The sequence below is a fragment of the Danio rerio genome, chromosome 14, assembly GCF_052040795.2.
Source record: "Danio rerio strain M-AB ecotype USA chromosome 14, GRCz13ab, whole genome shotgun sequence".
In the NCBI taxonomy this organism is placed as follows: domain Eukaryota; kingdom Metazoa; phylum Chordata; class Actinopteri; order Cypriniformes; family Danionidae; genus Danio; species Danio rerio.
The window spans coordinates 45,522,540-45,538,513 of record NC_141034.1 but is presented as its reverse complement, the minus strand read 5'-3'; the positions used below and the strand labels follow the sequence as shown (position 1 = coordinate 45,538,513).

Genomic DNA, 15,974 nt, shown 5'->3' with positions numbered 1-15,974 from the left:
ATATCGCGCCATGTCATAAATTGCGTGTTAAGGAGCGTGACTGGTTTCTTAAACATGACGAATTCACTGTACTCAAATGGCCTCCACAGTCACCAGATCTCATTCCAATAGAGCACCTTTGGGAAGATTTCCATTATGGACGAACAGCCGACAAATATGCAGCAACTGCGTGATGCTATCATGTCAATATGGACCAAAATCTCTGAGGAATATTATACCTTGTTGAATCTATGCCACAAAGGATTAAGGCAGTTCTGAAGGAAAAAGGGGTCCAACCCAGTACTTTTAAGGTATATCTAATAAAGTGGCCAGTGAGTGTAAGTCAGTTTCAGAACAATTAAATTGTTTGTAACTTTAATATTAAACACAGTTTATATGGATCAAAACATTGTCAGTTTTTCTTTAACAATTACACCTTCATTCTTGCTTTAGGACAATTTTGAAAACTTTTTTGATCCACTTCAAATCTTAAGTATATTCTCCTGTATTGCAGCAAACGTTCCACATTAGCAGAAACGCATACAAGGAGTTTAACCGGAACCTTCAAACCATGGTGAACTCCATGTGGAATTCCCAGTGGTGCATCCCTGGTTCAGACCTGGAAATCAACAAGGATCTGATCGCTCTGAGCAAAATAGCAGAACCCTGGTGCTGTTTCGACATCATCCACCATCCGGCGCTTTTCAGCTACGCCATCGAGTTTCATCAGCGGGTGAGTGAGATATTCTCGCATGGCGACATTTAAAAGCACAAGAGCCGGTAATGGCACAGCGATGCTTGACTTGTCATAGCGTTTGAAGCGAAGGAGTAAGACTCGGCTGCACAAGCTAATTAGATGATTATATTACATCAAGTGCAAAGCCTTGTGTCACTACTGGGGACAGCAGAGCCTCCATTTTTCACTAATAACTTTAGGATTGGACAAGGAGATAAATGTGGTATTAATGCATCTTTTATAGAGGATCCATTAATACAGAATCACATTTTATTATTCATGGAAGCTGTGTGAGACTGGAATTTTCATCATCTTTAATAATACAAGTACCTTTTTTTGGTCCGACTGCAACATTCAGCAGTGTGTACTACAGAGATTTAAAGCAGAAGGGGGAGAATGATGAATATTTATGTTGTCTTTATCAGTGTTGGCCGGAGCGGAAGGATGTGGATCTCGGTTCCATAAAGGTACTAACGTTATATCATCTGCTTTTATTAAAACGTCTTCGATGAGTGTCTGGTGTGTGTATTATTTTTTAATCAACACGGGAGCTTGATTTGATTTAATCATGTACTGATTACTGTACCCCAGGCTGAAGTAACTGTTCTTTTCATCTTTGCAGACCGGGAAGTACTGGAACTGGTACATGGAGTTTCTCTTTAATCAGGGCTTTGATGGACTCAACAACTTTATTCGGACCAACACTGGCCACGGTCCGTCATCGAGTAGTCAAGATGACAGGCAGCCCTTGAGTCAGAATTGTCACTGACAAACCTGTAAATACGAACTGTACATTACAAGCCGTTGTGTTGCTTTCCAGTCTTGTGTATATGTAGCCTTTTTGCTTGCTTTCTTTTGTGCAGAGAAAACAGAACTTAAACATTGTGATATTTTCATGTCTAAGATTGACAGCTTGTATATTATTCATTTAAACAATAAGGCTCTACATTTGTTTCGCTGTTAATAATAAATCCTTTGTTCCAGTGTGAGTTCCAGTAGTGTTTCAGCCATTAGCTGATGTGTTTTAAAGGGATAGTTCACCCAAAAATGAACATTTACTCCATTTATTCTCCTTCAAGTAGTTTCTGTTAAACTCTAAAGAAGATCTTTTGAAGAAAGCTGAAAAACTGTAGCCATTGACTTCCATAGTAGGAAAAACATGCTATGTACGTCAATGTTTACAAGTTTCCAGCTTTCTTTAAAATATCTTGTGTTCAACAAAAGAAAGTAAATCAAACAGGTTTGGGGCAAATAAACAGTGACAATTTTCAGTTTTGGGTGAACTATCCCTTTAACTCATGTCCAAACTCAGTCCTGGAGGGCCGGTCTCTTGCATAGTTTAGCTCCAACTTGCTTCAACACACCTGCCAGGAAGTTTCTAGGATAAGCTTCTAGTACAGGGGTGGCCAACCCTGTTCCTGGAGAGCCACCTTCCTGCAGATTTCAGTTGCAACCCATATCAAACACACCTGAACCAATTAATGAGGACCTGAACACCATGTGATAATTACAGGCAGGTGTGTTTGATATGGGTTGCAACTGAAATCTGCAGGAAGGTGGCTCTCCAGGAACAGGGTTGACCACCCCTGTTCTAGTACAATGATCTCGAACTCAATTCCTGAAGGGCTGCAGCTTGGTTTAGCTCCTACTCACACCTGTTTAATAGTGTCTAGTAGTCTTGAACGCCTTGATTAGTTGGATCAGTTGTCTTTGAATAGGGTTGGAGCAAAACTGTGCCCCTGCAGCCCTCCAGGAATCAAGTTTGAGACCTGTGTGCTAGCAAGAGCCTGATTAGCTGGTTCAGGTGTGTTTGATTAGGGTTGCGAGCTAAATTGTTGAGGACACCGGCCCTCCAGGACCGAGTTTGGACACTCCTGCTTTAACTGAAGGACCTACTGGATTTGCCTACTATTAAATAACCTATTGAGCCTGTGTATATTTGACCCATGTATAGTTTTTAATATTTAAAGCCTGATTGTACTGATAAATGTTGTTAAAAAAGTGTATTTGATTATGACCTGAACCCAGCAAACAATGTTGTGTTTATTAGACGTCTAATGGACACCTAAATGTAGACAGCTTGGCTAAAACAAGGCTAAACTTGGGCTGCCAGTGAAAATCTAATAGATATCTTAGAATAGATCAAAACTAGACTAGTCATGGAATACAGAGTAGACTGACTTTGCATATGTAGTGGTACAACTTTTTTTTTTTTTTTTTTTTTAAATGTCGATTAGATGTTCACTGTCAGCTCAAATTTAGCCTTGCTTTAGCCAAGCCATATTTGTTTGGATATCTATTAGACATCTCTTAGACTTTAAAAAAATACTAATAAACATCTAAACGTAGATAGCTTAACTAAAGCAAAGCTAAGTTTATGCTGTCAGTGATAATCTAATAGACATCTAAGAATAGCCCAAAAGTAGACTAGTTAAATAGACAGATTTTAAATGTGTAGTTATTAATTTCTGTTTTTTTCATGACTAGTTTTGGTTTATTCTTAGCCAAGACGACTGTTTAGACGTCTATTAGACATCTTTTAAAAACAAAATTCTTGCTGGGAATAGTTGAAAATACGTTTCTGTTATTGTCATTGAACAGGTTCTTATCAATCATTTAAATAGGCTGGGGTTTGTTATGTAAAGAATATACATAGTCTGCTTCTCACTAAATCAAATCCCATAAAGACTGCTTCTTTAAAAATCAATAAAGACCATTGTTTTCCACAGAAACACTGTAAGCATCCCTGAGGTAACTTCCTAGGAAATCTCAGCATCAAGGCAGCGAGAGCAAAAGCTCTACGGCTTTGCGTTTTACAGCTCGCCTCATAAATGTGAGCGTCTTCAACTCGCATCACACAGCTCCGCGTTTCTGACGGGCTCTGGAGATCCTCGGTGTGTCGTACTGTTTTCGGTCACGATGCCGTCCAGCAAACTTCACCTGGAGTGAATGAAGAATTCGCGGGATTACAGCTGATGCTTAATCACGAATTGAGGCAGATGTGCAACTTCAACACGATGAATTCCGCGAGCGCTGAACTACGCGGTTTACCTCGCTCGGCTGACGTCCTCGTTCATGTATGAGAGATTATTCGTTCACCGCCGACTGTCCGTTCATCACTTCTTCAATACTCTCATCCCGAAGCTTTCGCCTGAGCGTCAGTGTAAAATGGGAATCTGAAGTGCTTCACTTTCGCAGTTTTCCGGAGAAAAAGGTAAGCCTGTTTGCTGAGCTCGACAAGTGTGGGGATGCTTTCAATTTGGAGACGCGCGTCAAATTAAGCTTGTGATGTCCGTTATTATTAATGCAAAGGCCCGATGATAACTGTCATTCTTAAAGCTTTCTTGTGTCTGTGTCATGGCATTTTGTGGTTTACCGTCTTTCCCAATGCTTTAAGACTAATATCTTGCATATAAGACGCTTAAATTAGACTTTCTACGCTCATTCAAGTTGACGCTGTTCACTCGGGATGGGAATCGTTAAAGAATTAGCAGTTCTGGTTAGGATCGATTGATGTTTCGCTAAGCTGCTCCTTTGGTACTTTTGAGGTAGAAATTGGTGGATTTAAGGAAAAAAAATGCAGTTTGTGTTGCATTTACTGCCCTCAGCAGTCGCTTGGCATCTGAGATTAATTCATATTTAGACAGAACAGGTTTTGGCTAACTAGTCTAGGAATAATGCAGCTTGTACCAAGGTTTGTGTGTTTGTTGGTTAAATGTTTAGAGGATGAAGCACTATACTGTCGCATAATCCAGAATTGTAAAGTAAACACATTTATCTCCCGTGTTAACATGAAACATGGTTGAATATGGTTGTGAATGAATTGAGCTAATGTTTATACTGAGCATGCATTGCCTGTATCAGACTACACTCAGAGACTGTTACAATACCCACACTTGTGGACTTGACCACTTGTCTGTTAAATGTATTTCCTGTATTTGCCACAAGTGTGCGTTCGTAGGACATTTAATTAACCAATGAATGAGATGCAGAATTGTGTTGTAAAAGTAACCTTTTAGCAAGTTTTATTATTTTTTAATACATTGCATTTTTAAAGTAATTTGTAAATGCATGTCAAGTAGTCTCTGTGAATGACAGTGCTTTTAAGCAGTTAAACTCATCTCAGCTCCAATATGTGGAACAGTTTTACATAAAGTATATGATATCTTATTAAGTTTATAGAGCACGATTTATTAAATTATAAACTTGCTCTTCAGATTTCCTTGACCCCAGATAGCAAAATACACTCGGGCCAGTTCCGGCTAGATTGTCGCCTGCCGGAGACTTACCCCTCGGCCCAACTCCGGCTGCCGGACTCGGGCCGGATGCCTGTGGACTCACTGCCCGATTCCGGCCCGAATCAAGCGGGCCAGATGCGGCGGCCGTAAGCGAGCCGACGCTGCGCATCCGCGCCGGAATCGGCGCGAGGGTAATGTGCGCTGCGGCCCGGAGCTGGCGCGACTCCGTATTTTTACACCTTATAAAACCTTTTGGTATTACATTGGTACTTGATATATGGTATTACAACCATTTGAATTTATATAACAGCAAACACAGGCTATAATGTAAACACACAGTGTAAGCACTGCGTTTAACCTTTGAATAAAGTGCAAACTGCATACATATTCTGTAACGAAAATAATCAGACAAATTACAAAATAAATAAATGTTAAACGTTTATTGATTGCAAGAAAAAAACAGTACTAAAATTTTATAAATAATTTTGTAGTGCACAAGAATATCAATATAAAAACAACAATAAAACAACACAATAAAGACACACAGAAAGATTTAAACAAAAAATCTAAAAATTACACACAAACACAGATGTTTTTAAAACAACCCTGTTTTCCCAATAGACTTGAATTAAAAATTTGTACAAACAGCTAAATTTTATATAAACCTAAATATAGAAACCAATTTAAGATATAGCAAGAAACATCTTAAAAATACCAATGACAATCCGTAAAATATTCAAGTCAAACTTGTAAAAAGTACTGCAGAATTCTGAAGAAACATCTTGAAACATTTTTTAATAAAACATTAAAATAATAATAAACAAACAAACATATATATATATATATATATATATATATATATATATATATATATATATATAATTGCAGAAGTATAAAATCAAACTTATTTTTAAACAAACTTGAACAAAATCAATTGCACAAACAGCAAGACATGAGTGAGATGATTATACATTTCATATATATACACGTCCTGTGCAATTTATATTTATAATTTTATTTGTATTACGTTTATTAAAAATGTATCAAGATGTTTCTTCAGAATTTGGCGCACACACGTACATACATACTATACATATATACACACACACACACACATATATACATATACATATATATATATATAAATGCAAATGAAAGAAACAAATTGTTCAAGTATCAGGGAACATCCTAATACACTTAAAATGTTGTTTAAAAAATAAAACAAAATAGTGATGTAGACATTTGACACATTAGCTTTCTCTTCTTTCTTCCTCCATCCCTGTCAGGGGCAAGTTGTAGCTACCTTGTAATGCATTTTTCCACTTCTTTATCAGTGGCGTGGTATGGACATTTGTCCTCACTCCATCTGTGATTAAAAGATAAACAGATAATTAGTAGTGAACAAGTAAAAATGTAAAAAAAAAAATAAGAAAAAATTAGGAAAAAGTAGGCTACCTACAAAGCAAAAAAAAAACAATAAAAAAAAAACAAATAAACTTAAAACAGTTTGAAATTAGCAAGAGCTTGAACTTACCAGTTTCTTCATTTGTTTGGGCTGCTCCTTTAGTTGATTTTCAAGCTTTTCTAAATCAAATTGGCCAAAGGAAGGTCAAATGTGTTTACATCTGGAATTTCATCACGTCTGTTTTGGTTTTGTGAGAATCAGGCCCAGCTGCTGCTTTATGACGTTGCATGATTTTAAAACTTCAGTCAGTCGTGCTAAAAAAGAAAAATAACAGATTAGTATAAATCAACCTGTAGCTTATTCTCATACAACTTCTGTAAATACAACAGTGGGTTAGACACTGCTGATATTCTCTAGTTGATCTTTACTTTCTAGCTGCATTAAACCTTAACAAATTTAGTGATGTCTTCAATTCTTACAAAGACATCATGAGATGCAATAAGTTCTATCTTGATCTCAAACTGCACTAGAACAAAGACTGTAAATGTTCATAGGTGTACTGCAGGAGTGTCCAAACTTTTTGGGCCGAGGGCCAGATGCAAAAAAACAAACGTTGTGGCGGGCCAAATTTTACATACATCACACAGACACACACACACACACACACACACATATATATATATATATATATATATATATATATATATATATATATATATATATATATATATATATATATATTTATATATATATATATATATTATATATATATATATATATAAAAATACAGTTGAAGTCAGAATTGTTAGCCCCCCTAAATTATTAGCCACCGTTTATTTTTTCCCCAATTTCTGTTTAACGGAGTTAAAAAAAAAATTTCCACACATTTCTGAACATATTAGTTTTAGTAACTCATTTCTAATAACTGATTTATTTTATCTTTGCCATGATGACAGTAAATAATATTTGACTAGATATTTTTAAGACACTTCTATACAGCTTAAAGTGACATTTAAAGCCTTGACTAGGTTAATCAAGTTAACTAGTCAAGTTAAGGTAATTAGGCAAGTTATTTTATAACAATGGTTTGTTCTGAAGACTTAAGGGGCTAATAGTTTTGACCTTAAAATGGTTCATAAAAAAATTTAAACCGCTTTTTATTCTAGCCGAAATAAAACATAAGTCTTTCTCCAAAAGAAAAAATATTATCAGACATACTGTAAAAATGTTCTTGCTCTGTTAAACATCATTTGGGAAATATTTAAAAAAAGAAGAAATAAATCAATGAGGGGCAAATAATTCAGACTTCAACTGTGTGTAGATAGATAGATGGACAGACAGACAGACAGATAGATAGGTATATAGATCATAACAAGAACTGCTGCTTAATTGAATGCATGTAATAGCGACACCCGGTGGTTATTTATTGAATTACGTTCATTTTTGTATAGCGGGCCAGATTCTATTGATATTTATAAAAAGCCTCGCGGGCCATAGTTTGGACACGCCTGGTGTACTGGAATGTACAGTATCTGTGCATCTTGATGGTGGTCTTAAGATTTCTGCCATAGTCATTGATGGTGATGGTACTTGTGGTGCTGCATTGATTTCTGAAATCTTCATACCTGCCTTTTATCCAGCCTCTTTGTTCCAAGTAATTTTTCTTCATCACGGTATAGATGTGTCTATACTGTCCCTTGATCAGATACATTTACAAAACAAAAATCACTTTAGTATAGTGCCAGGGCAAAACTCACAGGTTGTATTAGATCAATGACATTATGTTGACAGTATGTGTTTAAAATAATTGCAAACAAACCTGTTCTGTCTTTAGATGTATGACAGGCGATCATCATCCTCATCTGTCTACCAGTCAGAAATCACAGTTGCGTGTGGATGTTTGAGTCGAGCTTCCTCATATGCATCTATAATAAAACATCACATTGTTGTTAACCTCCCGTAAAGAAAAGTTCAAATCCTGAAATACTATCAAAGTTAATTAATGCATATAATACCTATAATGTAAATAATCAGTACACAGAAGGTTGCACAAGATTTATTCGGAGATTCATGCAGAGTGACAGCCTTATGAATCTGAGACATAGATTTGTAAGATGGTCAAGCACATGCATTATTCTGTACCCATGAAGATTAACCTACCATTGTGAAAAATGTTTGATGATGATAGCCAATAACAATAAACCATTTCAGCTGTTTGTTTTCAACACGTTTTGCCAAGTTAGTTAATGGATTCGTCTACAGAAACTTTCTTTAACGCAAAGTTAGCATACACACAAATTCGTTTCATGTTTCTTTAAAATAATTAAAATAGTTTTCAGTTACTACACACGTTACAATCCAACATTGTGTAAAAGGAAAAGGAACTTTCAGACGTGTTTGTAACTGTTAGCGTTAGCATACATTAGCTCCAGTCGTGTTTCTTAAAGCAAGTTACATTTCGTATCAAACTGTTTTAAATTACTAAACGCTGTTACAACCAAACACCGTGGAAATGTTTTAAGCTCTAAATTCGCTAATTATACAGTACACAAGCAGTAAAAAGCTTACCTCTCTGACCTGAATCCACGTGAAGTCTTTAAAAAAACCAAACTTTTTCTTCTTGTGATCTTCGTGCCATGGTGGTTGACAACCAGCTTTTTGGAGCATTACCGCCACCGTCTGGATTGGAGTGTGGATCATGAGTTTAGTCACGCATGTGTTTATTATGAAACCAACTTCTGCTTTAAAACAAAAACAGTCAGCACAGGAGCGTGCTATCTCAAAAATAAGCGAATTTTACATAGTTTTTCTCTAGATGACATGTATAATCTATTTATAAATAATATTGTTTTGTTTGCGTCTAAACATTGCGACCATCCACACTAAATATTCTTTTTTTTTTTTTTTTTTTTTTTTGCTATTGTACCATGAATATTTTCTCAAATTATCATTAAACGTGGAGCTAACAGATTACTAGATAAAATAAGAACTTAATCGGTTGCCATCAGCCTTAATCGGTTGCCATATGGTTGACCGGAATCGGGCCAGTGCTTTACAGCCGCATCACAACCGCATGTGCGCGAGCGAGCTGCGGGCCGCACTCGGCCCGGATAACACTCGCCGATGCCGAGTCGGAGCCGGAGGCGCCGGAGGGCAGCCGAGCTCGGGCCGATTACTGCCTGCTATCTGGGACATCTTGTATTTAAGGGGCACATTCATTTCTGAACATGATGAACGATTGGCTGCGCTTGGCCTCAGAAATCATTGTGAAGTGGTTTTAGATTTTGGATTCACACTTGCTGATTTGGTTCTATTAAAACAAACATTGGTGCAATTGCTCTGCTGTTCACTTATAAAAATGTGATTGTTGCCGTCTGAATACTGGTGTGTACCAAACAGGGGGAACAAGTCCACTGAGATATGGACCAAATTATGTAATTGAATCAAAAACAAGCCATATCACAAAATGTGACCATGACAATCACAAACAGGCTGCCTAGTTTTGCTGTTCTTAGTTGCGGTGCACACATTGCAGATAAATAAATCAGTCTGGAATGTGTCACTTTGTAGAAGAACTTTGTGTGCAGTAGATAAATTCCTGGTTCTGTTTAACATTTCAAGTGTGAACAACACTGTAGTACTAACTGTCTATCTTGCACACATACTGTGGGTTTCTCCAAATTGACTGGGATCACAAGTGTGAGTGTTGGGACCAGCCCAGCAGTCTTAAGTAGTGATTAATTCTTCTGGACTGTATGGTTGATGTGTTTTGCTTGAGACTCAGTATCCGTAGTATAGGAAACAATAGGTTTTAAGTGACTGAATGTATCAGTGTTAGGGTAATGCTTTACCAGGAAAAAATAAGTATGTTATACAAAAAGATTGCTTTTTCAAGTAACTAATGTAATGGAATGCATTACTTTTTTTTTCTTACAAGAGAACATATCAGTTAATTTTTCCATAAAAGTAATGCCAGTTACTTTAACTTTTTATATACATTGCTTAACAGCATCCCGTCCCAGTGTTGAGAGAAATCAGGAGGACTTGCAAATTTGTTTTGTGTACTGTGGTTCAAGCTTAAATGTTATATTTGTGTTTAACGATTAAGTGCTTGAATCAAATTAAATATTGGAATTGTTTAAGGGATTGTGGAAAAGTATAATTGTTTAAATTCTAACTATGTGTTAAGTGTTTGTGTGTAAATTAGTTTTGACATATCTGATACTTACCTTATGAGTGGTAGGTCCCAAAAAAAGGCGGGAGTTTCGCCTGAAAAAGCAGCGGCTAAAGCCCAAGACCTTTGTGTGTTAACCAAATCAGTGAGAGTGTTACAGGGGTACATCGAGCAAACTCCCTTGTATGTATATTGTAAATCCTTTGTTTTTGTACACAGAATACAATTTGAAGTCAGAAGTATTAGCCCCATTTTGTTTTTGTTTTTTTGTTTTTCTGTATTTTCCAAATTATGTTTAACAGAGCAAGGAAATTTTCACAGTATGTCTGATAACATTTTTTTCTTCAGGAGAAAGTCTTATTTCGGCTAGAATAAAAGCAGTTTTTAATTTTTTCAAAATCAATTTTTAGGTCAAATTATTAGCCCCTATTTGGGGGCTAAATCTTTTTTTGATAGTCTACAGAACAAACCATCATTATACCCTAACCTACACAGTTAAGCCTTTAAGTGTCACTTTAAGCTGTATAAAAGTGTCTTGAAAAGTATCTAGTCAAATATGATTTACTGTCATCATGACGAAGATAAAATAAATCAGTTATTAGAGATGAGTTATTAAAACTATTATGATTAGAAATGTGTTGAAACAAATCTCTGTTAATCAGAAGTTGGGGAAAAATAAGCAGGGGGGGGGGCTAGTAATTCTGACTTCAACTGTATATATATATATATATATATATATATATATATATATATATATATATATATATATATATATATATATATATATATATATATATATATATATATTCATCTTTATTTTGTTGTTTCTTTGGTACTTTGGATTTTTATTTTTTGGACATTTGTATATTCTTCACTGTGGACTGTTTTTCATTCATCATTTCAGCCATCATTTTGTTTCCCCCTGAACCCAATTTTCCCCACCAGAGTTAGCTGAGGCCTACTCTACATGTACTCATCTCACCTGCACATAACCAAATTCAGCTTATTCTCTTAAAATTAATAAAAAATGAAATGTAAAATCAAAATAATAGCTGATGAAGAGTGTTTAACTTTGTGTCATTCATTCTTTTCTTTATGCAGTCTAGAAAGGCAGCACAGTTGCACAGATGTAAATTCACTGTACATTTCCTTCAGCATGAGGTTTCTTCACTTAACATTTTACTTTTTGTATACAAAGTCGTACACTTGTCAATTTGTTTATATTATTATAACCAAGGGTGTAGGGCTGGCTCGATATAAATGATATTATATCCAATTGCGATTTAAAATTGATCAATAACAATCAGGAGCAGATTTAGTGATTTTGAGGCCCTAAGCATTTCCAGCCATAGGGCCCAAGTCCTGAAATGCACCTTTTCTACTTTAATGTTTTTTATATTGCTATCTTTTATATCACTTAATCTTCTTTTCAACATTTTAAATTAATGCAATCTCTACATTTTAAATAACTTTTCTTGAAATGAATTTACAACTAAAAATAATAAATATTTTTCTTTATAAATGTGTCTGCTGGACTGCTCCATAATGGACATTTTATTTTGTAATATTATTATTATTAACATTACATTATTATAATAATATTACATTTGATTGTATATTGAATAATATTTAAGTTAAAATTGTACTTGTTTAATTCTCACTAAACAAACTATGGTAGAAAACAATGTTATAGCCGTATAGATTATAGGTAAAATTAATACTTCTAGATATTTATTGGGGGCCCTCAGATTTCCTGAGGCCCTAGGTGGCCGCTTACCTTGCTTATTGGTTAAGTTTGCCCCAATGACAATGATAAGCTCTGGACTTTTTCACTCTAATCACACAGCAGAAATGTGCAACAATGCTAATCTAGAAGTGTGTTGATATTAAAGATGTACCAAATTTTTGGCCACCGAAAATTTATCAGCCGAAAATGTGTTATGCCATTTAATGGACCCTCTAATTTTTGTGGCTTCAGTCAAAAAAATAAGTCAATCTTAATTCCGGAAACATTAACAACTTCGAAAAATCGAAATATATTTTGTTATCATTCAATATGGAACATAATTATTGCGGTCGCATTTTTTCCATTTTGACCAGCCATACAAGGGTGGCATGGTGGCTCAGTGGTTAGCATAGTAGCCTTGCAGTAAAAAGGTCGCTGGTTCGTGTCCCTGCTGGACCAGTTGGCATTTCTCTGTGGAGTTTGCATGTTCTCCCTTTGTTGTGGTGTGGGTTTCCTCTGGGTGCTCTGGTTTCCTCCACAGTCCAAAGATATTCGCCATGGGTGAATTGGGTAAACAAAATTGGCCATAGTGTATGAGTGCGTATGAATGCGAGAGTGTATGGGTGTTTCCCAGTACTAGGTTGCAGCTCTAAGGGCATCCACTGCGTAAAACAAAAACTCGGAAGAGTTCATTCCACTGTGGCAACCCCTAATAAAATGAATGAACAAATGAATGAATGATATTACAAACAAGCAAGCCAAGCTCCGGTGAGAAAAAGTAATCTATTGCATTACTTTACTTAATAAGTAACTAAGTAATATATTTAGTTACTTTTTAAAGAAGGAATGCAGGACTGTAATCAGGGGCGGCGCTGGCCGATACGGGCCTATGAAAACATTTCATGGGGTAGAGGACGAAAGTGAAGAGTGGGGGTGCCACAGACAAAAGTGACGGAGGATGCAGTGTCGCAGACGCAGGTGTTGTGGGGATGATGCCGCGGGTGAAAGTGTAGCACAGGGAGAGTAAGGATGTTGATACACAGCTGGCTGGAAGGGCGATATGCACATCAATATAGCAGCATTTTTTATGACACTGTATAACAATATTTCATATTTTAACAGTACTGTGATGGTTGGGTTTAGGGTTGGGGTGGGGGTAAGCATTAAAAAATACAATTTATTGGGTAATTTAATAGATAGCATGAACAATACTCTGTGCAACTACTGTTTTTATGTTACTGTTTAGGGTTGGGGTAGGGGTAGATGTTAATAAAATACAATAAATGTGAAATTTAATAAATAATACAAATAATTCTGGTTAACTTCCAGCCGCAACCATATCCGATCTAGCAACAACCGAAGCACGGGGGAGAGATGGGGATCACGGATGAAAGTGAAGCATGGGAGGTAGGGATGGTATCGCGGATGAAAGTGAAGAGAGGGGTGGTTTGTTTCTGAAGAGTCCCTAATAATATCTCTGGGTCCTCCAAAACAGCGTGGGCCCCTAGAATCATCCTTACTTTCCCCCTTCTAGTGGTGCCCCTGACTCTAATGTACTACTTTTCAATGAGAGGGCCTACTCACACTATGCCATCCGTACCATGCCCAGGCCTGTTTCCCGGATCGTTTGAGAAGTGTGAGTGCACTGAATCGGGCTCAAGCACGGTTCACTTGGCCGGTTGGAAGAGGTGTGCCTGAGTGCGGTTCACTTGGGCTTTGGCACGGCACGCTTGTGTCTGAGTGCAAAACGCGCCAAAGCCCGAAACTGAAAGCGAGACGTGACTTTTAAGGGACTGTTTCATATGGATTTATTATTCATTCTTACTGTTCAGTGAAGGCACACTGCCATAGTTTATTAAAGATGAGAACTCCTCACAGCACGACAGCTGCGCAGCTTCAGCAGACCTCCTCATTTCTGCAGCACGAGGACTTTATGATTGTTTATGAGCGCCAAAAGTGGCGGATCTGTTCGGCGAAATATCTGACTGCGTGTCACCGCATCCTTAAGGACTGTTTGCCGTAATATTTGACTGCATGTCACTGCATAACAAACGACTGAAATGATATAACTAGAGAAATCTCCACTGTGCTGCTGAGTGAGAGAGTGCTTCTCACTGAACAGCGCAGCAGCGATGACGTAAGCGTGCCGAGGCCCATTTGTGGTGTGAGTGCGGGCCGTCGGGCGAGATGGGAGGGGGGACAAGCGTGCTTTGGCCCGGTTCGAGGCAACTGTACCTAGTGTGAGTACGGCCTAACTGTCCAGCATACAGTAAAAATGGTATTGAATAGCTATTGTTGAACTTTTTTTTGAAGAGACTGCCTTGTAAATTTGGAAATCTTGAACTGTATATTTTTGATTTCAATAAGTATAGCCGCTGCTTTGGAATTGTTCTTTCTCAACAGTAAGAGCAGTTCACAAATGTAGAAACTTTCAAAATTGTCAGTTGCTGGAAAATGTTTCCAGCTGCGTTTCTTTGCTCTTTGAAATTATTAGAATTCAGTCGAATTCCCCACCTCTCTTCGTTCCAACTTTCCTTTATGAAAGCCAAATGTGTGTGGGTTTTGACATTTGTCTCAGCGTCACGTTCATAAATTTCCAATGCCGTGTCACAGTAGTGTAATATGAGGTTGGGGCTCCTTTAAAAGTGCTATTGTGACTCCTGCTTTGATGTTCTTTGAAATGCCGGCAGCCTTTGGAGCTGGTGGCAGATCATGCTAAACAGCCACAAAAAGAGGAAAAGTAATAAGTGTCTAGCCCCATCTGAGCTTTAGATAGACACTGATCCTGCCGAAATGATCAAGAGTCATCAGCCCGAGTTATCAGCTCATCCTCTTTGTTATTCGCACATGTCATTCAAAGTTTATGCCACTGTCACAAGCCTCTCCTCTGTTTCTAACCAGTTTTTTCCATACATGTTCATCCCTTTGCTTTGCTGGCAATGGCTTTATGTTCATGGAAACCCAACCTTTTAAATGTGGGATTTCTAGGCCCAGGAAATGTACAAAGTGATGGAAAGTCATAGAATTGCTATAGGGAATGTACAGCGGACACGAAAAGTATTTTTCACTCTGTTATATTGCAGCCATTTCCTAAAATCATTTAAGTTTATTTTTTCTCATTAATGTAAAATCAGGACCAAATTGATTGACATTTTTGCTGATTTATTAAAAAGAAAAACTGAAATATCACATGGTTTTAAGTATTTAGCCCCTTTGGTGTGACACTCATATATTTAACTCGGGTGCTGTCCATTTCTTCTGATCATCTCAGAGATGGTTCTACAACTTCATTTGAGTCCAGTTGTGTTTGATTTTTCTGATTAGACTTGATTAGGAAAGCCACACACCTGTATATCTGAGACCTTACAAGGGGTGTTTTTCAGCTGAAGGGACAGGATGAATGGTTGCAATTGAGGGAAAGATGAATGCGGCCAAGTACAGGGATTTCATGGACGAAAACCTTCTCCACGGTGCTCAGGACCTAGACTGCACAGCTAAAATAACGATGGAGTGGCTTCACAACAATTCTGTGACTGTTCTTGAATGGCCCAGCCAGAGCCCTGACTTGAACCCAATTGAGCATTTCTGGAGAGACCTAAAAATAGCTGCCCACCAATGTTTGACCTGACAGAACTGGAGAAGATCTGCAAAGAGGACTGGCAGAGGATGGACAGAATGCTTCTAATAAATACTATGCAAAGCGTCTGAATACTTAG

The 15,974-nt window shown here is 37.2% G+C and overlaps 2 protein-coding genes and 2 long non-coding RNA genes across 16 annotated transcripts in view; 2 read left to right on the top strand and 2 right to left on the bottom strand.

The window, feature by feature from the left end:
* cenpi (centromere protein I) overlaps nucleotides 1-15,974 on the top strand; it is a 221,085-nt gene that overhangs the window by 25,802 nt on the left and 179,309 nt on the right. The window contains exons 18-21 of one of the 7 annotated variants that reach the window (XR_015506821.1): nucleotides 494-712; nucleotides 1,141-1,182; nucleotides 1,338-1,700; nucleotides 2,572-3,447. The exons of 1 other annotated variant lie outside the window; for it this stretch is intronic. Coding sequence is in view for 1 of the 6 variants with exons in the window: in NM_001386250.2 (NP_001373179.2) it covers nucleotides 494-712; nucleotides 1,141-1,182; nucleotides 1,338-1,484 (408 nt within the window). In the remaining 5 variants the exon portion in view is untranslated. 7 annotated transcript variants of the gene reach the window in all.
* On the bottom strand, nucleotides 2,533-4,636 carry LOC147834025 (uncharacterized). The gene is made up of 2 exons (XR_015508027.1): nucleotides 3,767-4,636; nucleotides 2,533-3,655 (listed from the first exon to the last, which is right to left on the bottom strand). It is a non-coding gene; the product is annotated as an uncharacterized LOC147834025 (long non-coding RNA).
* drp2 (dystrophin related protein 2) overlaps nucleotides 3,543-15,974 on the top strand; it is a 337,990-nt gene continuing 325,558 nt past the window's right edge. For all 4 annotated transcript variants that reach the window (XR_015506813.1, XR_015944951.1, XM_087280550.1 and 1 more), the window contains exon 1: nucleotides 3,543-3,929. Coding sequence is in view for 1 of the 4 variants with exons in the window: in XM_087280548.1 (XP_087136674.1) it covers nucleotides 3,795-3,929 (135 nt within the window). In the remaining 3 variants the exon portion in view is untranslated. The remainder of the gene's footprint in view (nucleotides 3,930-15,974) is intronic.
* LOC147840893 (uncharacterized) lies at nucleotides 5,379-8,982 on the bottom strand. 4 transcript variants are annotated; one of them, XR_015507969.1, is made up of 6 exons: nucleotides 8,927-8,982; nucleotides 8,178-8,283; nucleotides 7,984-8,054; nucleotides 6,488-6,672; nucleotides 6,116-6,319; nucleotides 5,379-5,734 (listed from the first exon to the last, which is right to left on the bottom strand). It is a non-coding gene; the product is annotated as an uncharacterized LOC147840893 (long non-coding RNA). The 4 variants fall into 4 exon arrangements; XR_015507971.1 differs by having other exon boundaries at nucleotides 7,988-8,054; XR_015507968.1 differs by lacking the exon at nucleotides 8,927-8,982 and having other exon boundaries at nucleotides 8,178-8,498.